Source organism: Plecotus auritus (genome assembly GCF_963455305.1).
Source record: "Plecotus auritus genome assembly, chromosome: 7".
Classification (NCBI taxonomy): domain Eukaryota; kingdom Metazoa; phylum Chordata; class Mammalia; order Chiroptera; family Vespertilionidae; genus Plecotus; species Plecotus auritus.
Window position 1 is genome coordinate 140,550,546 of NC_137774.1, and position 27,145 is coordinate 140,577,690.

The following is a 27,145-nucleotide window of genomic DNA, read 5'->3' on the forward strand; positions in this document are numbered from 1 at the left end:
AGAATACTACAATATTTTTATAAATTGAAAATCCTCAAGCTGGAAACAGCCCTAACTCCTAAACTTAGATATTGCTTACTTTTTTTTTTTTTTGCCACAAAATTCACTTTTATAGTACAGAATCCAAATGCCAAATGAAACCAGTGTTCTATGTGTGTGTTTTGATCTCAAAAGGGGAAGGAAATCTGTCAAAATATATTGTTGACGTGCATTTTGGTTATTTATTCCACCTCACAAGTGGTGTGAGGATTTTTTTTAAAAAACTAAACTGCATCATTTGTGTTTGGTCACATTTAAAAACGTAACCACTATTTATCAAATAACTCCCATTGCATTGGTCTCTGATGTCTAAACATTTCCTGTGACTTTTAACATGTTCAACTTGACCGATTTTCTGACCAAAACATGTATCACTATTTCAACTGGCTCAGGAAAAAAAAATTCAGTTTCCTTAACACCCTAGTAAAGCTGTTAAATATAAAGAAAAACAGGTCTCTCACCTAGAGTTTTATGCTTTTCAACTTCTAATGACCTACTCTGTGGGCAAGACGGGAGACACAGCAGTACAGAGGACATGTGCTGCACAGTAAGACTGATTTCCATGTCCAAAGGGGAAAAAAAAGTTAAGAAAAAACATTTTTTAAGCTTCAAACATTCAGGTGGTGCATTTCAAGTGAAACTATTTACTGATAAAGATCTAATCTCCTTTATCCCCTGAAACATCTTTTCTAAAAAATTTGAAGCTGCCTCACACTTCAAATTTTCATTTGCTAACTATCATGTGGGCATTCTTTGCACATGTCTGAAAAAGCTTCTTCTAAAATGGGTTCACTCTTTTTTGTTCAAATATCCATCAATTAAAATAATGTGAAGAGGAAGATTATTTTTCTAAAAAAGAAAAGTGCTGGAAAGAAATGAAGGATCTGAGAGTTGATATAGAAGTTGATATAAAAGTGATGGCAAGTAAATTTATTCATATTTGTACAGTTTTATTCTGTCTGGCAAAAGAAGGAAGGGACAAATAACAGAACCATTACTTGGTTGAATTAATTGATGTCATTAATTGGTGTGCAGGAGCTGGGTTGTACCCACTCACAAGGGCCACTGTAACTGTGCTCAATTCTGCCCAAGTTGGAGTGCAGTGATAACATGAGAGTTGGAAATTGAGCATGGTTAGAATATTTACACCACAGAAATGGGCAAATGCAACCAACCAGGGCTTTTTTCCTCTTTCAGAGTTGGTTTACTAGTACACCGTGGACTATAACAGTATCATGATGTTACTTAATGTAAATATAGCATGAAAAAGCAAGCAAACAAGGAAGGAAGGAAGAAAGCAAGACAGAAAGAAAGGAAAGGGAATAGGAAAGAGAAAAGGAAAGGGAAAAGGAAAAGGTCAGAAGAGACATTTGTTAAATGACACAGACAGATAAGTGTTTTTTAAACTGATCCAGATGAGTTAGATGTAGCCAACTTCAGGGTCAGAGAAAGATGGTAGATATGCAGAGCCAGAGAAACCCCAAGAGGCTGTTTCTCTCCTCTGCAACTCTAGAGGCCGTGGTTGTGATGATGGCCAACATGTCTACCGGCAGGCGTGCACACACACCCCAACACAGGAGACAAACATCAAAGGTCTGCACTGTTACCAAAATAGGGCAGAGGGAACTATGCTTGATTTCTGGGCTCCCTTCAAACTTAGAAGGTAGCATGGTTAAGTTCAAGTGTTTTGTGCTTTACCTGAAACAGAAAGGTAAGCACTGTCTTTGCCATCTGTATCTGAGCTCCATAACACTCACCACAATCAAGAAGCTGTCGTAATTCTGCTGGGTTGCTGGAGCTCTGTATTCTGTATAGAGTTGAACATTCCAGACCTAGGACACAAAACAGAGTGAGCATGGGAAACACAGCTCACTGGAGAACCAGTGAGCCTGCTGCCAGAAAGACATTCCAGTTTCCATCCAATATCTATTCTAGATGTTTACCAAATATTCTTGGAAGTCAACACCTACTATTAATCCTATCTGGCATGTCAATAACTTTGGCAAAATTTTCTGTCCACTAAGGAGCAAGTTAATTATATTTTTTAAATTATGGAGAACTTAATAGTTTCCATAGCGTAACTACATGTTAATATGGAGCAAGAAATCGGACCAAGATTATGTCCCCAGTACACAGCAACACATGGCTTGGGTATCTAGCACAGGATTTGCTGAATGCCCAGGAGTCAAACATAAGTTGTAACACCCATGAAACAAGGATATAACGAGTCAGCTGATTCCCTCTACCCGTCAGATTACCTTTCTTTTCAATGGCTTCTACTAGCTTGATAAGAAGAGGTGGAGCGATGTCAGGAGGGGCAAACTGTTCTGCAAGATCCGGAAGGGTCAAAGCTGCAAATAAACAAAATCCTATGATTATATTTAATTTGGGGCAATGAATACATCAAGCAACAATGAAGAAAATTTAATTGCAAAATAATTTACTTCTATTTGACAGTAGTAAACTCCGTCCTGAGCGAGAGAGAGCCCTGTGCTGGGCCTCCTCCAGTTGTGCCTCTTCCCACATTGTTATGAGTTTGGGGGCCAAGACACACGGCCTTTTCTCCAAGGACACACTCAGAATACTCACTTGGAATACCCAAATTCCTTGCCCTGGAGGCTTCTCCTGGCCTCTTCCCCAGGTCCATCCTCCCCAGGGTAGGCCTCCCTAACCTTGGGCTCAGATGGAATGGAGTTTGGATGTGCAAGGCCCCTGAAATGTGGCCTCCTGGTCATTATGAATAAATAACTGTACAGGCAGGAGGACAGAACAGATTTTATCCGTTTGTTAATGTAATTTATAACTTTAAAATATTCAGACACAGGGGTACATGCGTTTCCTTTTGTACTCTTGTCCAAAGCCCCACAAATGTCAGGGTTGGGCCAATATCAGATTTGGAAGCCAATAGACACAATCACTGGCCACTTGGCACTCAGGTTAAGTCTCTCTGTACTTGCATTGGAGCCTATTTGCTTACACTGTTTTGGTCAATTAATATCTTAAGAAATGTGATACTTTCATGAACCCATTTTTCCATGCTCTATTTACATGTTTTACTGATTATAATGATTCAAAAGAAAAAATCGAACTGGATGACACAAATGTCCTTCAACATTACATTGATAACTATTCTCACTCCACAATCATATGAAACATTTTAAATAAAAATTTTTATCATAATAAACCAGAAGAGGGAGCTAAATATATCTACCTCAAATTTCTCAAACTGCAAAATATAGGTAAAATAATAATCTTTATGAAAATATCTACATGTGCAACCTGCTTATTGGCCATCGATTAATAACTTTTTAGACACTTAAGGTTCATTACTGTGTACTTCAATCTAGGAATAGTTTATATAAGATAGGCTAAATATTTATAATTTTGTTTCAATGAAATCTTAGGTGTGTAATTATTATAAGCCACATATCATGTTAAGCAAATTTCTAATAAGCGGTTCTCTTTCTAATACTATGAGTCTGTATAAGACAACAACAGATTTACGATACAAAAATAAATAAAATTGTGTTAACAAATTTTGACCTCAGAGAATTAATGGCCTTATATCATTTTGCAAACCTGATACCCTATGGTCTAAGATCCTTTTAGATTGCAGCTTGTCCTGTGATAGACAACATCTGATTTTGCCACCCATCTCTATTAGCCATTGCAGCCACCTAGGTCCTAGGACAAAAGAGCTAAATTATGGGAGAAAATCCTCAGCAGCACTATCTAGTGCAGCGGTCGCCCACCTTTCAGACCTCACGGACCACCGGTTGGCGACCTCTGGTCTAGTGGAACTTTCTGTGATGATGAAAATGCTCTAATAGCTGTGCTAGTCAATAAAGCAGTGACTAGCCACACGTAGCTAACTGAGCACTTGAAATGCAGCTGCTGGGGCTGAGAAACTGAATTTTTAATTTGTATTGATTTAAATTAAAATAGCTGTATGTGGTTAGTGACCCCAGTATCAGAAAGCACAGTCCTAGCAGATGAAAGATTCCAGAGTTGGCTTTGTGCTCTAGAGACTCCCATTATAAAGTCATCCTAAAGTCATCCCTGAGGACAGGGCGCCTGGACATAGGGCTGATCCACATCTGAACTCTGGGCATGCAAAGTTGTTCACTGGGTGACTGTGTGCTACTGTAACATCCCTGGAACCCCTTTTTGACTTCCTGAAGGCAGGACAGATATGCCACCGACTTTCCAGACAGTCACTATGCAGACAGTTGAGTGGGAACTTTACCTCTCCTGCGTTTCCTTTACCTGTCTGGGCCTATGGGCCACTTGAGAATTTGCTAGGAAATCAGAGTACCACCACAGGGCTCTGGAATTGGAATATCCAGGATGGAGTTAGTGATCTGTTTTGGATTAGTAGTAAGTCTTAGGATGTGCTGTTATGATAAGCAAGGTCATGTGGGTGACTCCCTGAAAAAATCCAGCAATGCCACCCCAAGTCTCTAAATGTTAAAATGTGAGCATACCTGAAAAGCACTTAAAATACAAATGCCTTGAAAGTCTCATATAGACTTCTTTAACTTAAAACTTTGTAAAAATAAATACTATAGCCCTAGCTGGTTTGGCTCAATGGATAGAGTGTGGGCCTGCGGACTGAAGGGTCCCAGGTTTGATTCCGGTCAAGGGCATGTACCTTGGTTGCAGGCACATCCCCAGTAGGGGGTGTGCAGGAGGCAGCTGATCGATGTTTCTCTCTCATCGATGTTTCTAACTCTCTCTCTCCCTTCCTCTCTGTAAAAAATCAATAAAATATATTTAGAAAAAAAAAAAAAAGAAATACTATAAAATGAAAGAGCACACCATTTAATTTCCTTGGATTAACTATATAAGCTATTTCCCCTTGCCTTTCAAAGACTATAAACTCATAAAAATATCCTCCCTCATAAATGCCTTCTCTACTGAACAAAATGAAATATCATCAGCATATGTAACAGAAGGAAAACATAAAGGTAGAGAAATGATGTGCAGAAATGTTATTAATTAGGATTCACTGTCGTTCTCTTCTTAGCCCTCTCAAACTTACAGGTCTTACTTATTAGCACATGCCAAGATGCAGAAAGCTAACAATTAAATCGTAAATCCATGAACCCACATATCCATCCAACACTCATCCAATTAACATGCCCAATTCTACTTTCTCTTCTCTCATAAATTACACAAGCATTTAAGCATTATGCTTTTAAAATTAAAAAGCAAATCTTTAAAGTTGGCAACTGAAAATGGAATTACTTAATAAAGGTTTATCTCCTTCAGAATCTTATCAAAACAATCATTTCTGCAGGCAAATATGAAAGTTAAATTAAATGTTAAAGATTTCACCTAATTGTGAATTGAAATATATACCCAACAGCATTTATATTACTGAGTTGGCTATCTTTCTATTTCTTCACTTCAGCTTGAAGGGGAAAAAAAGCAAATCCCTTTTTCCCCAGTTCTTTCAATGTTTCCTTGGCAAAAAAAAAAAAAAAAAAAAAAGGTAGTTTAGTTTCAGTATCCTGAGTTATATCATTTGTTTCACTCACACAAGTGTTATATGAAGTTTCTAAAATGCATTGTGATAACTATCAGGTATATGGAACTTTTCTCAGAGCACACACCAGAATACTGCAGAAAGAAAGAAATTAGATGTATGTGTGTGATAGGAAGTACAGGAAATATACTGAATTTCCTACTGAATTTTTAATATTGAAAAAAGCTTTATTACCTAAATGTATGAATCATCACAGCTGATCAAGGTTTTACAATGGGAGTTTCAAAAGGTAAACTTACAAAGAGACGATTTTTAAAAGTAACAATGCAAGGATTTCCTATTCTCTAGTACAATATCTGTGATTCAATACATTTCCCCTTTAAAATATTTAAACAGGGAATGTGGAAGTCCTACCCAGAAACATTTGAAGTTCACATCTTTTACTTTAGGCAACAGGATCCACTAACATCAAAAGTCTAAAAAGCATTCTAAAGCAAAAATATTCATTATTTCAACAATCCTAAAATCAACGATTCCTTTAATTATATTTAAATACCCAAGGTTGATATCTACTTTTCCATGAGATCTCATTTAAAAGAAATCCAACAGGAAATGGCAATTGCTAGGAATTACCAAATTTGGTAAGTTGTTTTTTCAAAAGTCCTTGATAAGCCCCACATCATACAGTTCAATAAACCAAAATGTAATGGACCTAAAAAAATACATAGATCATCTATGGTGGCTATCAAACAAAACAGAAATTAGCATGCTCCTCATAAAGTTTGCACATAAATTCTCATTAGATTTCATCTTCCAGACAGATTTTTATACCTGAATGAGGAATGCTTTTTATCTGTGAATCCTGTGGTAGCCAGTGTATAAGTCTGGGGAGGCAAGTCCACTCTTAAGAATCTGATGAACGCAGATTCTTAGCTGAATCGTTTTTTTCATCAGAAGAAATCAATATTACGTAAGGAGAAAGAAGTCAAAAAACGAACAGCAGTAGGGTCTAAAAGAGGCGAAGCCAAGATGTATTGTTTCCTAAGAAAAGAGGAATCGGTCTTCAACACTGAACTAGGTGCTCCAAACTACAGAAAGAATTTTTGATGACACATCAGGTTCTGCATTTTCCACTAGTTCTATTTTTCCCCCTTTGCCCTGGTGACAACCAATCAGTAGACAGAAGAGAGCCTCCTCTCCAAACTCAGGCCCGTCCCAAACCACTAACATGGACAGGCCTGAACAGTCCTTGGGCACCGGTGTGTGTGGGAGACAGTGGCATTCCTCGCACTGCATGGTGCCAACACCGCTACAAAGTGCAAGATGAAACCAGCACACAGCCACACCTTTTGGAGGCGGTCTCCATAAAAAAAGATATTTTAGACTTAGTGCCTGGCAGGGACGAATGGAAAGTTTAAGCTGAAATTCTGGGGCTCCAGAGACTGCCCAAGCCAAGTATTTCATTATTGATGAAAGCAGCTTGGAAGTACATGAAAAACTGCCCCTTACCTTTTAAAATCTGATACAAATACGTGGAAGAGAGTGTGTATATGCAAAGTGTGGATCAATATTAAGTCAAGATGTTTGTCTAATCTCTGTTGCTGAATCAAAACTTTAATTTTTGTCTGAAACAATCTTATTATTTCAAATAAGAAATAATAATAATTCTGGTGGGCAAGAATCCAACAAATCCCAATACTTTTCTTAAATAAACCTTATAAGCACACTCATACTTTATGCCTATAATGGTTAATACCCTGAATGTTTAAACTTCTTAAGCTCTATGGGCAAAGCCATAACAAATGCTAGCTAAGACAATGCAGCTAAAAAAATTAAGCGAAGCAAAAAACATTTATGGGTTCCTTAATGTGGAGCATACCTGTTTCATCAGCAGTAGATAAATTATTAAAAGCACAGGCTTAAAGCCAAAGAGACCTTGGTTTTAGTCCTGGTTTTGTCACTTATTGAGTGTGATCTTGGGCATGCTAATTAATTTGAACCCCAGTTTCTTAATCTGTAAAATGGGAATAATTATTAGTATAATAGTGACTCAATGAATACTATAAATCAACATGGTGGGCATAGTGCCCAGTATGCAGAAAGCACAAACTAATGGGTAGCTATGATTAATTTAGAATTATTCATGTAATCTTTTTCATTATTATTGTTAATAGATTTTTAAAATACCCAATTACAATGGCACATTTTAAAACCAGAAAATATTATTATAAAGACAGAAAGAATTCTCGATAATTTTTATAGGTGGCAAACAGAAAGCATATGAGAAGGTAGACACCTGCATTTTTATGTATAAACATATTCAATATTTTTACAGAAGTCATATTTAAAATATCACATTATTTTTACTGTATTTCACTTTTTCCCTATAAGGACCATTATACTAAATCTATTTGAGTTATTATTCTTCAGTTTTCCAAATATTAAAAAAAAATGATGTTGGAATGATACTGAACTTGGTGGAAGGAGCTTTTTTGGGAGAGGAAGGAATATGGGCAACTAAAAATAGAAGTAAAAAGAGTAGATGTGAAAATAAATCTTCAACCATAGCTACATCATGTCCAGAGATAACTAACTGAAAGGAATTAAAAGAATTGCCAACAGATTTAAACAAAGTTTGCAAATCTTTTCAGATACCCTACACTAATTAGTCTTCAATATCTTTGTTTCATCTTCTCCCACTGATCTCTCCTCCACAGCTCAAAAACAAATGCAGGGAATCTGAACTCCTCTACCCATTTAGCTTTATTTCTAGACAGCAAACCAGTATAGGAAACAAATAGCAGGCAAAGATCTTATTAAACATAAACAGACATTACAGCTTTGCTTCTGATGGCCTCAGCTAAAGCCTCAGAGTTAAGGTAACTGAAACGCAAGCTTACTTACTCTTTGACAGGCTACCCTAATTAATTTTGATTCTTATCACCTAAATTGGAGTCTGATTTAAAGATTACCATTTACAGTGCATAGCAAATTAAAATGCTGAGCAGGAGGTAAATGGGAAAGAAAGGGACTCACCTCTCTCTTCATCAGGAAAATAATTTATAGCTGAGTCTGTGGGATTTAGGTTAAAGATTTATAAGGAAAGTTGGTCTGTTGGCTTAGAAAGATTCCAGAGGAAGTATGACTAAGAGGCCCCCGAGGGAAAGAAAGAAGGAAAAATCAGGTGACACAAACAATGGGTACTGGACCATTTGTAGAATAAATAAGTGACTATTACTGAACATCAATTAGGAGCCACACCCCAGTAGAATTCTACAGACATGATTTCATTTATTATCTATAGCAGTTCAAAGACATCCTTATTATCCCCAATTTCAAGCTTAGGAGACTAAGACCTAGAGAAATTAAGTCATTTGGTCAAGGTAGCAAAGCTCATAAGTAGTGGCCCTAAGTTCAGCTTGGACCTCTTTCTCTCCACTAGAGTCTACAAGCTCCATTCAGAAAAGACATCTATCATCAGTTTCCCAAAACTGCCTGCTGTCTCCCTAATTTAAAGGGTAACCAGGTATCTGATGCTTGATCCCACGAGCAGCCATAGTACTCACAATTTTACTCCCACAAAATAAGCAAGTTGGTACAATTTGTATAATTCTCCCTCACTATAAAACATTCTGAAATGCAAGTAATTAACACTATAAAGAGAAAGCAATGGGATCGCCTTTAACAACAAGAGGGAGTTGGGGGCTCCAGGTGAGCCTTGCCGTCTCCCTCGTGGTTCAGGGTGAACCTGTGGGAGCACCCACTTCTCTCCCATTTATATCTGGTAATAGATTTCACAGTCGAAGGTATGAAATGCAATGCTAGAAATGCTTACAAATAATTAAGCAAGGTCTTCCAGTGTAACTTGAGAAGCTCAATCTGGTAAGAATTTAAGATCCTCCGATCATGAGAGGGAGGAGAGGAACTGGATAGAAAGATGTTACTGGTGAAACTGAAGACCAGAAAGAAGTGTTCTGATCTAGGTAGGAACCTCACTAACTGCACGGAAGCAAGACGCTGGCTGACCAAGGAGAGAGAGCAAAAGGAAGGGGGGACTGCCAAAGTGGAAAATCTGTCCAGCTAGGCGGAACAGGCAGTTTGAAGAAAGTCTGGATAGAAATCAGAGAAAAGAACCACTAGAATCCATTCTAATAACTACAGAGAGAACAGAGTTTTCTCTCTGATGTATTAAAATATAATACCAAAAAGCACAGAGAACTGTAGTGAATCCCCCATATATCCTCATCCTAGACTCCAAACGTAATATCTTACTGTTTTATCACATACCTATACAACAATCTCTTACTTTTTTTATACATTTCAAAGTAAGTTACAGAAATCAATTACTATGGACTGAATTGTACCCCCCTCCCCCACCAAATCCATATGTTGAAGCCTCAACTCCCAATATGACAGTATTTCGAGATGGAACCTTTGGGAAGTAATGAAGTTTAGCTGAGCTCATGAGGGTGGAGCCATCATTATGGGATTAGTGCCCTTATAAGAAAAGATGCCAGAGACTTTCCTCTTTTTCTCTTTGCTATGTGAGAACACAGAGAAAAGACAACTGCTTGCAAGCTAGGGAAGAGCCCTCCCTAGAACCCAACCATACAGGCAACCGGACTTCCAGTCACCTGAACTGTGAGCAACAAACTTCTGTTGTTGAAGCTACCCAGTCTATGGGATTTCATCAAAGCAGGCCAGACTGCCTAATACATCAATATACTACACCCATAGAGAGGAAGGAAACCTTTAGTCTAAGGGGGAAAAAGTCAAATACCAATTCTGTAGGTATTTAGCAAACATTCCCAAGGCAGTGAGTGCTTCCTAAACTCAATATGCATAGTAAAAACCTGCTTCAGTAGGTTAGGGTGGGGTTTAGGGTTCTGCATTTCCAACAAGCTCCCAGGTGATGCCCAGGCTGCTGGTCCGTGGACCACACTTTCAGTAGCAAGGATTTAGGATGAGTCCATCAGTCACAGAGAGAAAATCTAGATCACAGTGGGAGACAGGATCCTAACAACCGTCATACTTCACACTTATGGCCTAAATGCCCCAGATCCCAGTAGCCCAACTTCTGAACCTGTGTTGGGCAGATGATGCTGACTGACGCAGAGGGTCTAGCTAGCCAAAAACTCTAATTAGATCTAATATGATACCTAATTAGATACCAAAAGAGAGACTAGCGACAGAGGCGCTACTGCTCTATGCATCTGTGTATCCCTTGTGGAAAGGGGTCACATGGCCACAACTTGCCAAGTTCCCACAGTAAGTTCAGGCCGAGGACTAGCACCCCGTTCTCCTGATGCCCACACCAGAATTTTTTCCACCTCCTGCCACATTCGAGGACTCAGCCATTTAAGTTGTGATGGGGTTGGGGGAGGGGAGGAGGAGAGTGATCAGAAATGCTAGAAAGGCTGATCGAACCATTACCACAACTGCTGCTCGTACTAGCACTACTCCTGGTGGTTCTCGTGCACTGAACACCTGGTACTGACAACTGTGTTCAGTGCTGTGTGTGCTTTGTCTCATTTCATCTTTATACGCCGGAGGTCCCGTGACCACCTCCATTGTGCAGATGAGGAAACTGAGACTAGGAAAAGTTAAGCACATTGCCCAGAGTCATGCCAGCAGTAAGTGGTAGAAGTAGGATTTAGAAGAATTGGTCAACTTCAAAGCCAGCCATAGCCACTCCAAATCTCAGTTCCCTCATTGCGCAGACACACCGCATGACAACATTCTGGTGGTTACAAAGCCAGGGAGAGCTTGAAAAATCTTTGCAGGATGTGGATGGAAAGGCACTTGGCAACAGGAGACACACACAAGTACAACCTTTAGTGACCAGAGGTATGTTTGTTCAACTTGGCTTGGACTGGTGGGCCATTTTCTCGCCAGCACCTCGGTTTTATCAGGATTGAACCCTTGCCAGCCCACTCAGTTAGGCTAAATATTTTCAGGACAGCATTTATTAAATATTTTCTCATAAGGCTAAACTAAGCACATTCTTCCCCAAGGACGTAATGGGTTTTATTCAGCTGAATATGGCTGGCTAACGTATCACTTTCGGCAAGGTACAAATGGACTATTCTGGATAATCGTTGGGTAGAGAAGGAGCACAGCAAATAACCTACAAGCACATATATTTTGTAACTTATATTCCAAAGGATTCCAAAATGAAATCTTACTAAGATATGCTTAATAAGTATATGAAGGGAGTTAAAGTGCTCATGATGAAAGAGGGAGAGAAGAGAAAAAAGATGATCTGTGGGATTGGGAAGGAAAAAAAAAAAAGGCAAAAAAGACAAGAGGCCAGAAAATATTGACTAGAAAATTCCCTACCAGCTAATACATAAAAATTACATAAGAAAATAAGATACAGTATTTAGTCAGGGTTTTTTTAAATAACAGCTCTTTTTAAATCACTGATACAAAACTAAGCTATCCATGTATAATAAAGGGTACAATTTTGAGGTAAAAGTACTAGTAAACACAACCCTAAACAATGGTGTGAGGAATCAAGAGTTGTTTCGGTGTGTGTTTTTTTAAATGAGCAATATACTTTCATTACCTCAGACGAATGTGATTAGTTCTGGTGGGCTAATAAATTCTCATATATCTCATGTACTGTGATCTTCTCAACTAAAAAAAATTCATGGCTTGTTCTGTTTACGATTTTCTTTTTAAGTATAATGATTTTAGATGTGCCAATCTGGGCAGCAGTTGGATCATATCATTAAATTCTCAAGCTTAGGATAAGAAAGCATACAATGCTAGACACTTATCTGTGCTAGACCTATCTACCCTTTTTTAAAAAACAACACAACAATACTGATATACAGGAGACCCTACAGATAGAACAGAAGCAACATATAAAACATATGCTGATTACAGAAAGAAGACTGCCTGTGTACCCCAAGAGTCTCAGAAATAAGCAAAAAAATATATAGATAGGTGATCAATGAGAACTGGGTATTTTTATAATTGCTTAAACGTCAGCAGAAAAAAAATGTAGCTATGTCAAATAAACGAGAGCTAAGTGATGAAAAGAAAGGAGTGAAGTAAAAAAAGTAATTGGATCCAGATAAGAAACTACTCTATCAGTAATTTTAACCAACACGAGTTTCTTGCTAGAAAATATATTGGTAACTATTTGTAGATAGCACATGACTAAAACTTCCCAGTGAGAAATGGGAATGGTAAGGAAAATGCTGATTTGCTATAATGAAAATACCTGTAATGTTGTTAATTAAAAGTACCTGGTGACGCAGGCTGGGGGTTGAGAGGCGGCCCAGAGGTGGCAGCAATCACTGATCACTGCAGGGTGTTCCTTTCTGCATTCTCATCTCAGAGTCGCCTCTTTCTTAACCACCTATGCCCCACTTCTCCATTGCACCACTCGCTCTTCAGTTGAAAGGGAAGTGATAAGGCCTGAGCTATGGGAGGGAGGGAATTTTGTACATTTTGTTCTATCAGATTAGGCCTCAGTAACTTTATGAATTATGAGCTGTCAACTTCTTTTTCATCTGCTATAGAATATGCTTCTTAGAAATTGTGGCTATAAATAAAACAACAGATGTTTTTTGCTGGCTTCCATGGGAGCTTGGGTAATTTTTTAAAAGGGGCTAGAAGTTAAGCAAATTAATTTAAAAGGCTATATTAGGTTTCCCCCTGTTGGTCACTTTTTGCATTATCTATTTCAAGGCACATATTCATTTTAGGCCAGAAAATACTTTTGGGGGCCATTTAAAGTAACCTCTTGGAGAAACTAGAAAGGGATTTAATTTATAACACGTTGCATCCTTTCTGTGACTTTTATGTAAAAAAAAAAAAATACTCCTTACCTATGTATGGTTACTATAGCATATGAAAACAGTTGAAAAGCTATTGTGAAGTAATAGAAAAAAAATATTAGACAATAGGTGAGGACATGAGTTCCAGATATGTCAATCACAGGGGGAAAACAACTGAATAGCTCTAGGCCTTTACTTCCACATCAGGGAAGTGGGAAGGTTTAGCTAAGAAGTTGTAACATAATTTCTAGTCCTTCAATTCCATGATTGGAAGATAAAATCAAAGAAATCACATGACCAACATAAAATTACTAAATTACATTTAATCATGAGTTACTCTCAAAACAACTCTATTTTCTCTTTAGGCACTGCATTGTTGCAAATCTGGCAAAAATCACGGGGGATGAATGAAGTTGGTACCAAGTGAAAAATTACTTCAAATATGGGGGGTAGGGGAGGTAATGACATTAAATAAATTAAAAATGACACAATTTAATTATATTTCATTGGGCTACTTTAGCTTATAATTTCTAACAGAGGGCGGGGAAGCTTTTTTGAAGTAGTATTTTCAAGTGAGATATAAATTTCAGTCTGTCAGAATGAACAAATTAAAAAGGACTAAAACATTTCTCCAATGTCTATATGTAGATCTAAGAAGACAACTAAGTAACTACATGTTCTTAAAGTCAAGACTACCACAAATCAGAGACTGTCACTTTAACTCGGTTTCTATACATCATGAATTAGGGGAAGGGGGATGGAGATCATGAAACATGAAAGTCAGGCTGAGGGAGGTGAGGAGGCAAGAAAACAGTCACTGGCCTAGATGCTGCTCTAGTCACTGAGGTCATTTTCTTGAGTCATGATAACAGCCATGTGAAGGACATCAGTCTCACTTTGTACATGGGAAAGATAGAGGTTAGGTGACTACGGCAAGGTCACCTGACTAGTGTCTGGCAGAGCAGACACCACAGCCCAAGTCTGTCTGAAGTTATCTCATCATGAGGAAGGTTCTATCATCATCCCCACTTTATAGAGGGGAACACTGAGATTCAGAGAGGTTAAGTGATTTGTCTGGGCTCACACAGCTGTACCAGTCAGAGCTTATCTGGTTTAGAAGACATGAAGTCATCTTCCTTCCAAGGGATCCTTGTGTACTAATTCAGTGTCATCCCATGAGTTCCTTCAGGGCATATGGTTTCCGTAGAGACTGCACCTTTTCTTGGTACAGCCCAGTGCACTATTCTGGAAAATGGACTGCCAAGAGCCAGCCCACAAAGTTAGAAAGATAAGAGTTCTCTAGTTTAACAGACCCGGAAAGTAGGGAGCTCAAGAACAGCCACTCCCTGATTGGCCCATTTCCTACATACTGTATTTTTAAAATGCTATGATATTCTACCGGATGTTGAGCTATCTGATCTACCCCCACTATATGAGAGAACTTCCCATTCATGATGACAACCAACCCTCTTCATCCTTGAAAATCACACTATGAGGCCAACCATTTCCATGGCCCTCTCTCTACCAATTGATCACTTTGGAAGACAAGACATTGGTATACATGAAAAGAATATCAGTATCATAAAACCACACACTTGAACCCCATATAATTAACCAATGTCACCCTAATAAATTTAAAAAGTTAGAAACTGAATTAGTTTTTTTAAAAAGAAAAGAAATACAACAGAATATAAAAATCAGCACCAAGCAGAATTTATACTAGAAATTCAGAGAAAAAAATGGCTTTTAGTAATCTGTAATGATGGGGTCCAATTATGAACCCTATATGTGATTTAAAATTTTCTAGTAGCCACATTACCAGTGAAAATAAACAGGTTAAATCTTTTATTTAACCCTATATATCCAAAATATTATTTCAGCATGCCAGGATAGGCAAAAGTAGGTTTACAGTTGTATTACAAATAAATAATACAAGAATAAACTGTTTCACCTACTTACAACTGTAAACCTGCTTTTGCCCACACCTGTATGATCAATATAAAAGCTGTTGATGAGATGTATTACGTTCTTCTTTTGTTCTTCTGCACTCTTAGCTCATCTCAGCTTGACCCGGCCACTCAATGGCTCAGTGCGACTGTGACGCATGGCGGTGGACCCTGCACTGGGCAGCATGGCTCCAGAAGGCAGTCTTCAGTTTTCTCAGTGTGAATCTGGTTCTCTGGAGAATGTGTGAGCTTTGAGATAAAACTAAAAAGTTATACAAAGAACCAACTTCCTTATATCCCGAGAGGGTCAAATAAGAGTTCTGCGTTCTTCACTCTTAGCGCGTAAGGTTAACTTAACGCTACTGTAGAGGCATTTAGTCCGGGTGGATGGGAGGGGGCTTGGGCACCTGCAGTGTTCATTACCGTAAACACTAAGAACACCAGGAAGCAGGTGTCCTGGTGTCTGTCACAATGCCCAGTGCGGGGTGGGGACATTAGGCAGACCTGTAAGTTGATTCTTCAGATATGCCGTGATCAGTAAAGCTGTTTCATCTGATGGCTCTCTGTCTGCTACTGGCTACCCTTGGAATGAGTATGAAGTGTGTCTGGTAGCTCCTGCTAGACACAGTAAGCTGACCGCAGGTGACATAGGTCCCATTTTCAGGGCAAGGCTGCCACTAGCTATTAAGTCAGAAAGCCTAGTCTGCTGAGGTTCACATCTTGACAGCTTGAGCTGCAATCATTTCATTTATGAAATTAGTGATCATTAACATGTATGATATTGGCTACAAGATAAATGAACAGAAGTTAATACTAAAGGAGGAGGAGGCAGAAATGCGTACCTAGTATTGGAGGCAGAGGCAGGTGCCTCAGGGAGCTGTCTTTCCTCCTGATAAGATGGTCCACTGGCCTGTATTTTTATAGCCCAGTACCTTCGAATTCAAAGTCTCTACTTGACACACCTTCTATACAGAAGCAGCAGCTTAATAAATCAATTCTTACACAATCTCAACTGTGTTGGTCACAATACTAAGTGCATCCTGGGCTTCAAACTCCTGCTAAAAAGGCAGCATGACATGGGACCGTGGACAAGGATGGAGGAACTTAAGTGACAGCTTGTGCTGCCAAAGGCTGTCTCCCTTGTAGCAGGTGCCCATGTGGTTTGCTCTCAGGCCTAAAGCCTTATTTTTTCCAAGTACATGGAACATGAAGCTCAAGCCCAGCTCCTAACCGACACTTCTAAGAAAAAAATGAGCTGCACAGCTCAAATATCTGCTTCCAGTTTGGACCCAGAAGAAAAACTCATCCTTTAAAAAGTCAAGCAGCTATTGTTTTATCCAAATGCAAAGTATTTTCTGGGTGTCAGAAACTGGGAGTGGCAAGCAGCTCCCAACTCAGATTATATGACATTATAAATCGCTAAAAGGTCCTGAATCAAAAATTACTATTCAGGAGGCAACAAGAACAGAACAGAATGGCAGTGAGTGTGCTCCTCCTCAGAGCTCTGAGTCTGAAGGCAGAGGGATGCCTGTGCCTGACTTTCTAAGGAGGGATTTGAGGAGCCCACCTTAAGAGACAGTTGACATAGGGATTTATCAAGTCAGCAAGGCTTTCAAGGTGTGAATTTATGGTTTTAGGGCTTGGCTATGCAGGTCAAACCCTGGTAGCATGTGCTACTTTATGATGCTACCCAGGAAACTGACTCTCAGGAGGAAGTGTGTGGTCTGTAAAGTTGTGTCCATAGAACCTGCACTAAACAGCTTGAAAAGATTAATTTCAGATGTAAATCAACATTTAAAGAAGGTGGTTCAATCATACAACTTAACAAACGGAAGATAAACAATCCAATCAAAAAATGGGCAATGGACCTAAATAGAAACTTTTCGAAAGAAGACAGAAGGAAGGCCAAGAAACATATGAAAACATGCTCAAAGTCACTTATTATCCGAGAGATGCAAATCAAAACGACAATGTGGTACCATCTCACACCTGTCAGAATGGCTATCATCAACAAATCAACAAACGACAAGTGCTGGCGAGGATGCAGAGAAGAAGGAACCCTCCTGCACTGCTGGTGGGAATGCAGACTGGTGCAGCCACTGTGGAGAACAGTATGGGGTTTCCTCAAAAAACTAAAAATGTAACTCCCATTTGACCCAGTGATCCCACTTCTAGGAGTATATCCCAAGAAGCTAGAAACACCAATCAGAAAGGATATATGCACCCCTATGTTCATAGCAGCACAATTTACCATAGCTAAGATTTGGAAACAGCCTAAGTGCCCATCAGCAGATGAGTGGATTAAAAAACTGTGGTACACGTACACAATGGAATACTACGCTGCTGCGGTAAAAAAGAAGGAATTCCTACCATTTGCAACAGCATGGATGGAACTGGAGAGCATTATGCTAAGTGAAATAAGTCAGAGAGAGATAAATATCACATGATCTCACTCATCTATGGGAAATAATGAACAACATAAACTGATGAACAAAAACAGATTCAGAGACAGGGAAGCATCGAACAGACCATCAAACCCCAGAGGGAAGGTAGGGGAGGGTGGGGTAAGAGGGAGAGATCAACCAAAGGACTTGTATGCATGCATATAAGCCTAACCAATGGACACAGACAATAGGCATGAGTGGGTGGGGGTGGGGTGGGGAAGGTAATGGGGGGATAAGGACACATATGTAATACCTTAATCAATAAAGAAATTAAAAAAATAATAAAGAAGGTGGTTCAAGATCACCAAAAGAATGTAAGCTCTGGGAAGTCACTCATGGAATCTGTCCCAAAATCATCAGACCGGGACACAGAGGATGTGATCAAAGAGTGTCTGTTCATACCCATCTATAAGGAGGTCCATTTTCCCAAAAATGTTCAAGAACTCTTGTTCAAAGAGGACAATTTGAAGATGAAACTTACTAGTATGATTGACTAGGATCCATCTGAGATTCTCAACTAAGAAACCTTAGGTAATTTACTTAATGTAAATGAGAGGACAATTACTTTAGAATTTGTTTGACCTGGGTTTAAATGACCCCTCTGCTTCTTTTGCTCTTGGCGGTAGTGTCTCTAGAGCAGGGACGTTAATCTTGTACCCTGCGCTGTGTTGGGGGCCTGACACATGGAAGTTTTTAGTGAACACTGGTTCGACTCCTCTAAGTAGAATCTTTATGGACCTCAGTTTCCTTAGATGTAAGTTATATGGATCGGGTTATCATTTTTAAGATCCCTTCAAGTGCTCTATGAATAGTATTATGACTTGAACTTGATGCTGGAAAAGAATTGAACACTTATGTATTTCTGCTACCAATACTGAACATAAACCCTGAAATAATGTAACATCGAGATTTTAACACCCATAAGTATTAGTCCTTTCCTCACCCAGTACTTGAAGATAGTATATGAATAATTCAGAAATTATTGATGAACAATAAAAAAAAAATGGTATGGTGTTAGGAAAAACAAAAAACAACCAACCAAACAAACAAAAAAACACACAGATATTTGCCATATAAAGTGACTATTTGAAAATGTTAATCAATCTGAACAAAGGAAGGAGAAGACCATTTTGCAGAACACAAGAAAAAGTATGAGCAGAACATTTTAACTTCACAGTGTAGTATGTCCATTTTCCCAACCCTAACTGACTGTCATGCCTACCTTACTCCCCTTTGGGGGTCTTTTTACAGACAGCCAGCCAAAGGCATAAATGGGATCAACATTAAATTACTAGAGTTTTCTCCTCCAGGGTTATGTTTGCATTTCAGCAGGATCTGTGGTAAACAGGAGGGGGTGAAATCTGTGGGTCGAGGAAACTTCATAGCTCTTCCTAACAAAGAGGCAACTTCTACTGTCCATCTGTCCACATTTCATTGAGTTATGAATCCCTTTACTTGCTGAATTGGGAAAACAACCGGATGTGAAGGTAAGCTGGGCCTGGCTGAGCCACGCAGCTCTCACCTGTCTGTTGCTCCCACCGCAGACTGTGGGCCACGCAGCATCCTACATCCCTGATGGTACACATCACAGTGGTAGCCTGCCTGTCTTTCCCTGGTGGCCACACCCTGAGGAGGACACTCTCTCTCACAGGACAAGTACTAGTGCCTCACTGCCTCCCACTCCCCCCTGCCCCCTTCGCCCCCAGCCACACACACTCTCTCTCTCTCTCTCTCTCTCTCTCTCTCTCACACACACACACACACACACACACACACACACTCACACAGCTGATGGGTTACGGAGCCACAATAGGCTGGGTGAATACACTGACCTTCTTCAATAGGGAAAAGCCTACAAAACTGAAAAACAGGAGGCCATCCTGAGCATTTCTGCCTTCCTTTCCCAAACTGGCAATATTTTTCTGCCTCCATTATTTCATTCTCTGGCTAATCCTCCTTTTCAATCCATGAACCGCTCAGCGCCTTGTGGGCCCTGTCTCCCCTGCTCAAAAACCAGCCTCCCAGTCAGGGTCTGATCAACAGCCACCCTGCAATGGAAATGACCAACTAAGCTTCTCGTGTTACCACATCAGACGGATCTGGCAGATGTAATAGGGTCTCCAGCCAAATTTTCCTAATTGCAGAATTTCAGGCATAATCTTCTCTGAAAACACACATGCACACGTATGACTCTTCGGTACTTTGCTATGAATGAGTCATTGAAATGTGTCTAAATAAGATCATTAAAACATTCCGGTCAATGGGTTCAGCAGAGTTGAGACCAGATGAGCATGTAGGACACCCACCCCTGCTCACTGTCAGTACTTCAACAACCATCAGCTTCAGAACACAATGGCAAAATTAAGTACTGTAACAATAACACCTTAAATTTCTATAGCATTTAAAAGATTACAAAATGTGTTTATACCTTTTTTTAACCCTCAAAACAGAGAGAGAGAGAGAGAGAGAGAGAGAGAAGGAAGAAAGGAATGAAGGAAAGAGAGAGAGAAGGGAAGGGAAGGGAAGGGAAAGGGAAAGGGAAGTGAAGGGAAGGGAGGAAGGAAAGAATAAAGACAAGTTAAAGAGAAAAGCAGGGATAGGAGGTCAAGGTAGAGAAAGGCAATAGGTTAATAAGTAAGTAGTAAGATCAGGCTACTTTCATTCAAGAACAGAAAAAAACCTAGTTGGGGTAATCCAAGTTGCTTTGAATGAGGTGCTGTTTTAAATAAACAGATACTTACCTGGTTTTAAAGATTTCTGTGAATACGCCCCTATGAATTCAGTATCCATACTTGCAACTGGGTGCTTCAGAGAAAAGAATAAAACCACAAAGGCACTCCTTCACCAGGCCTGCAAAGCCCACGTCTCTGAGGTTTTTTGAAGATGTTATCAGCATTTTAATGTGAAACATCTTGCAGACCGAAGTTCTAAAGAATCATCACTTTTCGGGAATTTTGCAAAAGTATAAATAATGTTCCAAACAACATAAGAACATTCATGAATGTGCATATTATAATCTCTCCATTACAGGGGTGGGTAACGACAACAGTTACTAATACTAGAGGAAGTAGCTGCTTCATACTGACAATGTGCTTCACTTTTGCCCTCTGAGTCCCTCCCACGTTATAAGAAGAGCAGTGGGAACAGTCAGGGTGGGGTCCTGAAAGAATACTGTACCATGAAAGTACTCAAAATTAAGATACAGCTCATTATAAATTCACGGACCCATTTCCCCCAAGGACTATTTCATGGAGCCTAGCTTCAAATTAATGCTTGGTCCATAAGGGTCACGAATAAGTAGCTGACAAGTGACATTTGTTTAACCCACTGCTGAAGGAGACGATAAGGCTGAGCCAGAGGCTGACCCAGATAAAGATGCCATTTGCATGCAGCTTGGTGGAAAATGAATACCTCCAAAGACTGGGGAGAAGCCCTGAATTCACCATTTGTTCCTGCGCAACACTAACCTCCCTTCACCAGTGCGAGTGGGCTGTCCCTTTCACACCCGTGGCATGGAAAAACTTGTATCTGACAAAAACTTGAGAGGACTACAAAGTGAATACCTTGAAAATCAGGGGCTGAAACAATTCTCCTTTGGAAATTTTTAGAAAATTAGATGCTGCTAAATTTCATCATCCATTTAGAAACCTTACAAGTTAAGCCCTAAAAAGCTCCTGGAGCCATCCAGTGACGAATGTTACAGGCCACTCCAGATTTATTTCCCTCGAAGGATGGCTCTCCCAGCAAGGACAGCTCAGGGCAGCATTGCATCCACTCATGGTACAAAATGTGGCCTCACTTGTGTCAACCGGGGACAAATGCAAGAGAAGGATTTGGAGGTTAGCCAGTGGAAAATTTAGGAATAAGATTCCGGAACCTCAGGAAACCCTGACTTAATTTAAGATATTGCTTCATTTGCCTCATTAAAAAAAAAAAAAAAAAAAAAAAAAAGCGGGGGGGGGGGGGAGGACTGTAATTATGCAATCTACTCTCCTATATTATCTAAAGTGTTAAGACCTAAAAGAAACATGATTATGGTTATGAGCCAGAGCTAAGCACTTCCCAGGGTGTCTTCCCTTAAATCGCACCAAAGTTGTAAAAAGTAAGTTACAAATGGTAACTAACTCAACGCTTAGTCCATTCAGGCCAGCTCCAATGTAAAGTTGACCTAAATATTATATTAAACCAGTGTTCCAGAAACGTACCATAACCCTATCCTTAGAATTCCTGACACAGAGTCATTTTTTAAAGTTAAAAATAATTTTTCCGCCCTCAACTGAGGGTATGTTAATTGATTTGAGAGAGAGAAACACTTATCCTATGGGCCCCAACCCACAAACTTTTGGTGTATGGGACAGCGCTCTAACCAACTGGGCCACCAGGCCAGAGCCAGGGTCATTTTTTTAGTTGAAGACTTCACTAAAACAACGCTTTTTAAAAGATGCCCTTTTAAATAGAAGTTTTAGATGAAAATACCATAAGATGACTTCTGCTTTATAAAGAGATTCCAGCGTCCCAAGACTACATCATTCATCCCCTATTTCTTTCTTTTCTTTTTTGCAAGTTGGACTGAATAATCCCTCTGCTCCTTTTCAAATCTAAAATCCCACTCAAAATTATTATCAGCAAACTTTCAATTTTCCATCCTAATTGAAAAGGGGGTGGGGGAATAAGGGAAGGGACGTGACCATACAGAACAACAAAACCTCTGAACAGCTATGTTTAGATTTAGAATGCAGAATCACTCTGTCAGGAACAGCTCTCTCCTGGTCTGGCCTTATATTTGCTGACAGTCCCAGAAGAAGAGGAAGTTCACAGAGTGATCACCAGAAGTTTGCTCAAACAAAAAGTTTGGTCAGCTGACTTATATAACATTTATGTGCCGCATTTATGACCAAATGGCAAACATTTAAAAATCACTCAAGATTTTGGAAAGATTATAAAAATACAAAAGAAAAAAAATGGGGACTCATGAGAAAATGAAAGGAAGACATTTCATAGCTCTTTCTTGGAATTGATACAGATCGGTTTATAGTTCATTGTTTGCAGTCATTCCTTCAACTAAATAAACTTGCCACCTGCTTAGTCAAGTGCTGAGAGAAATGACTACACCAAAATGAAGCAAGCATTTCATTTACGGTAAAGAACTCTAATAAGGCAAATGTGTGCAGCTGGAACTAACTTGTACCACATTTCGCCAATCCCCCAGCTCATGGTAGGTATTTGCAAACACCTCTATAAGTTCCAGCTGTTTTTAGTTGATGGCTGATGCTGGGAGCATCTTGCTTAACTTACTGGGCTATTCAGTTTACTTAAAATAGGACTCTGAACCCCTTCTTTTATGAGGACTAGATCCATTTATTTTCAAGTCAAATAAATGACCCAGAGATAAATTTAAGTTGAGCTCTTTTGAAAACAGTGATATTTCATATTGAATATGCTCCTGAGGCCAGAGGAAATGTTCTTTCCTTTCCTAAAATTTCTAGCCAAGTACGAACAAACCCAGTTTCTTCCCAAGAATATTTGTTTTCTATTTCTCAGAGTCTCGTTTAAAAGGGCTGGAACCTTTCACAAGAAAGAGTTATTCTATTTGCTAGTTGCTCTCTCTCCAAGTGCAGTTCGAGTCCTATGGGACACATAAGTCCTTGTCTGAAATGGAGGATAAGTGTCATGAAACAGCCTTGGACAATGGGAAGCCACAGCTCAATGCATAAAAGCAAAGATGTGAATGAAGACCCACTTTAAGTAGAAAATGTGGCAATCAGAAATACCACCAACCATTAATTCGTTCATGGAAAGAAAGAAGACAAGGAAGCAAAAACATTCAAGGAAAAAAGTATGCATATCAGTACTAATTTGGGGAGAAAAACAGCAATGCAGATATAATTAGTATTGACAGAAAAAAGAGACAAGGTAAAAATAAATTCACATTCATCCTGAATTACTTAATTACAATTTTTCCCCCCACCAACTACTGTGTCAGGTATTATGTGAAAAACAAAAACAGACCGACAAAACAACCAAACTAGGAAACTCGGGGAGAGAAGCAGAACAAGGTAGGTTTTATAACCACTGCGCTGCCTAGGCAGCTGCTGCTGAAAGGCAGCGGGCCATCACATAGGTGAGTTGCTTAGAAAGTTAGGTTGGGTCATTCAACACTCCCCACACACTCTGCCCAAGGAAATAAAAAGTCCACAAAAAGGCCTGGGGCCTCTGGCTTAGGAATTATAAACCTCTGCTCTGGTCACCAGTAAGTCTCTTAAAAAATACTAATTTACTACTAGAATATAACTTGGGGATAAAACAAATTAAAACTTCTAAATAACTTCTAGGATTTTGAAATTCAGAAAACACACACATCCTATAATTTACTACTGAAACATTATCATCCCAAACCCAGTACAACAAATGAAAACCACATTTAATTCTACTTTTTCTTGTTAACATGACGGCTTCCCCATACTTTTAAATCCTACACACTCCCTTCCCTAACTCCCTTGGCATTTGATTTTTTTTTTTTTTTTTTTTTGGTGAAATCAGTAATCTCACCAGTGACAAGCTTTGCTTTCAATAAGTCTATCTGCCAACTTAAACAGTATCTCCTAGACCAGTGGTCGGCAAACTCATAGTCAACAGAGCCAAATATCAACAGTCCAACAATTGAAATTTCTTCTGAGAGCCAAATTTTTTAAACTTAAACTTCTTCTAACGCTACTTCTTCAAAATAGACTCGCCCAGGCCGTGGTATTTTGTGGAAGAGCCACACTCAAGGGGCCAAAGAGCCGCATGTGGTTCGCGAGCCGCAGTTTGCCGACCACTGTCCTATACCTAAAGCAACCGAATAATGAAAGACACATGTAGGTACTTGCCCGTCATCAGTCACAAACTCCTCAAGTCCGCCTGCAATTGAGCCTGTAATTCTGCTGAGCCTTGGTTTGGGACAGTGTACCAAGAGGGGTTTAGGGTGGTTTAGGTCTTCGTCTGAACAGCAGAAGAGAGATGCAAGGGGCTGACCTTTTTTTATCTCTGCTGGACTTACTGTGAAACAAGTCATAAGCTAGCTCTTCACTTCAATGGGATGTGAGGGATTGCTCAAACATTTGGCAAACATTAAAGTCTTAAGACACCAAATCGTGAATTCTGCCTCATTCCTGCTGGTGAACGGGAGGCAGTGCTTTCCAAGCTCAAACTCATGATCCAACCAGAACATCTCCAAGATCACCCATTCCTGTGCACAGAGCCAAGGTTCCACCAACCCCCAACGGGGCGGGACCCTGAACAACTCCTGATCCAGTCCTCCCTGGACGATAAGCAGTTTGCTCTTTTCCCCTCTCACAGTGCTGTCAACTGTGTGCTTTCCTCTGTGAGTAAAGAAAGACTAAAAATTTGCAAAGTCTGAAAACTGTACTCATGAAAAGGCTGGAAGATTTGAAAGAAAGAATAGGATCTGTAATCCTGGCCCATTAGAAAAGCTTCCTACTGTTTGCAGCTGGGCTGACCATCAGAAATCAGTGGCTGGTTAATCCAGGTCTACAGGAACCAAGCTCTCCACACACTGCAGCCCCAACCTGGAGCCTGACTTCACCTACCCTTTTATGCAAGGGCTCACAAATGTCCAGCCCCCTCACTCCTGCCAAACAAGTGAAACCCTTGAGGACCATTAGGGCTCGAACAAACTCATTTTAAAAACTACTTTTTTTTTCTTTTTAACATAACAAATTACATTGAAAACCCAACTTAGCAAACACCTTTACACCTTTCATCTTCTGAACCAAGGCCCTGAGTGACCTCATGCACAGTGAGACTACCAGAGATATGCTGCAAAGGTTTTACCAAGAGAACACACTTCCAGCTTATTAAATCTAGAATTTTACAGTATTTTAAAATCAAATCAAGGATTCAGGAATTGTTACTTCCACAATGACAAAGGCAATCTTAGCCAACAGATCCACTGTATCACCTATCTTAAGGAATCAAGGTAGGTGGCCAAAATAACAAAATCCTAGGACAGTTCAAATGGGATCCTTATCTGAAAGGAATAGCAGTAACCCATTGTATGATGATGGTTTTGAAGGCAAATCTTTAGTATCTAAAAGTTGGTTGTGTCAGAAAATGAATCCTATCTCTTACTTCCCCTTCTCCCTTGGGGAGTCTCAGGGCAACAAGCTATATCAGGTTAATTTCAGCACATGCATAACAGGTCAACACACACAGTCTTGATTTAAAAGGACCTTTTAAGACATGAATTAGGTTTCCCTTAGCTAGGTAGCACTGATAAGTATGTTTTGAAATCACCCAACTAACAACCTTAAGAGCTTGAAGAGTTGATTCAAAATCCGCCAGCAGCGCTGCCTTTAGAACAGCAGGTGGGGCGGGGACACACAAAGCTGGGCTCTCCTAGAATGGCTGCCGGTCTACACAGGAAGTCTCAAACTTATACATGGATTGTGTTTCCAAAGCTTATTTGTAAACTGGTTGTGCAAATCCAGGGACAGTTTTCTCTCAGAAGTGTTATAGAGTTTGGTGGTCCCCCACATTAGATCACCAAAGTCTATTTCACTCAAGTTATTTAAAATAACTTCATTGGTGATGACTGTAAATGGGCATATTTGAGTGACATTGTGGGTAATATAAATTTTAGTAAATAAGTATGGAAACCTAACTCACTTATGATAATCTCTACATCTAAGTATGTCAGAACCAATGGGAACAATCCAATCCTCCCCTGCTCTGCAAATGATGTCAGAGGCAGGGGTGGTGACAGAGCAGGGGGTTTGGGGGATACAGGGGCCAGAGGAGGTCCGGCAACACCAGAGAGCAACACATGGGTTCCCACTGCCTTGCCTTCCCTTGACTGCTGGGCCTGTCACTGAGATCCCAGGACCTATGGAATCTAGAGCTCAGAGAGAAGCAAGGGCAGTGACATGAGAGCGGCACCGTGGTAAGGATGAAGGTTGGTGCCTCCTTCCGTTTCCAAGGTACTCTGTTCACACAGCAGGGTGGTGGCTCGCATGCTCTCTGCTTCCCTCCATTAGGTAAGGAGCTTCAGTGAGGCAGTGAAGATGCCTTGTTCATTATGGTGACCCCAGCATCCAGCCCAGTAGTTGGCACACAGTGAGCACATAATAAATGACAGTGCACAGGGGGGCCCAGGGAACCACCTCCACTTCTCCAGAGGAACAACTGAAGGTCACTGGCATGAGACAGCTATTCAGTCATCCATTTATTTACTCACCAAAAGTCTATCAACTGCCTTCTTTGTGGAATGTGCAAATGGTGGCCAGATTGAGAAAGTGTGCTAACTTTTTCCCCAGTAGTTTCATTCAAAGAACACTTGAAATGCTTGGTAAGTGATGCCTATAAACACCTACTAAAATGCAGCTTTATGGGAGGTTAAATCATTAGTGTAGTAACAGGAGTTCCTGGGATAACAGAATT

General features: G+C 39.8%; 1 protein-coding gene across 3 annotated transcripts in view; it reads right to left on the minus strand.

Moving 5' to 3' along the window:
* PIK3R1 (phosphoinositide-3-kinase regulatory subunit 1) overlaps positions 1–27,145 on the minus strand; it is an 83,856-nt gene that overhangs the window by 23,575 nt on the left and 33,136 nt on the right. For all 3 annotated transcript variants that reach the window (XM_080677149.1, XM_080677148.1, XM_080677150.1), the window contains 2 exons: positions 2,298–2,390; positions 1,797–1,871 (listed from right to left, as the gene is read on the minus strand). In XM_080677149.1, the coding sequence (XP_080533275.1) occupies positions 1,797–1,871; positions 2,298–2,390 (168 nt within the window). The remainder of the gene's footprint in view (positions 1–1,796; positions 1,872–2,297; positions 2,391–27,145) is intronic.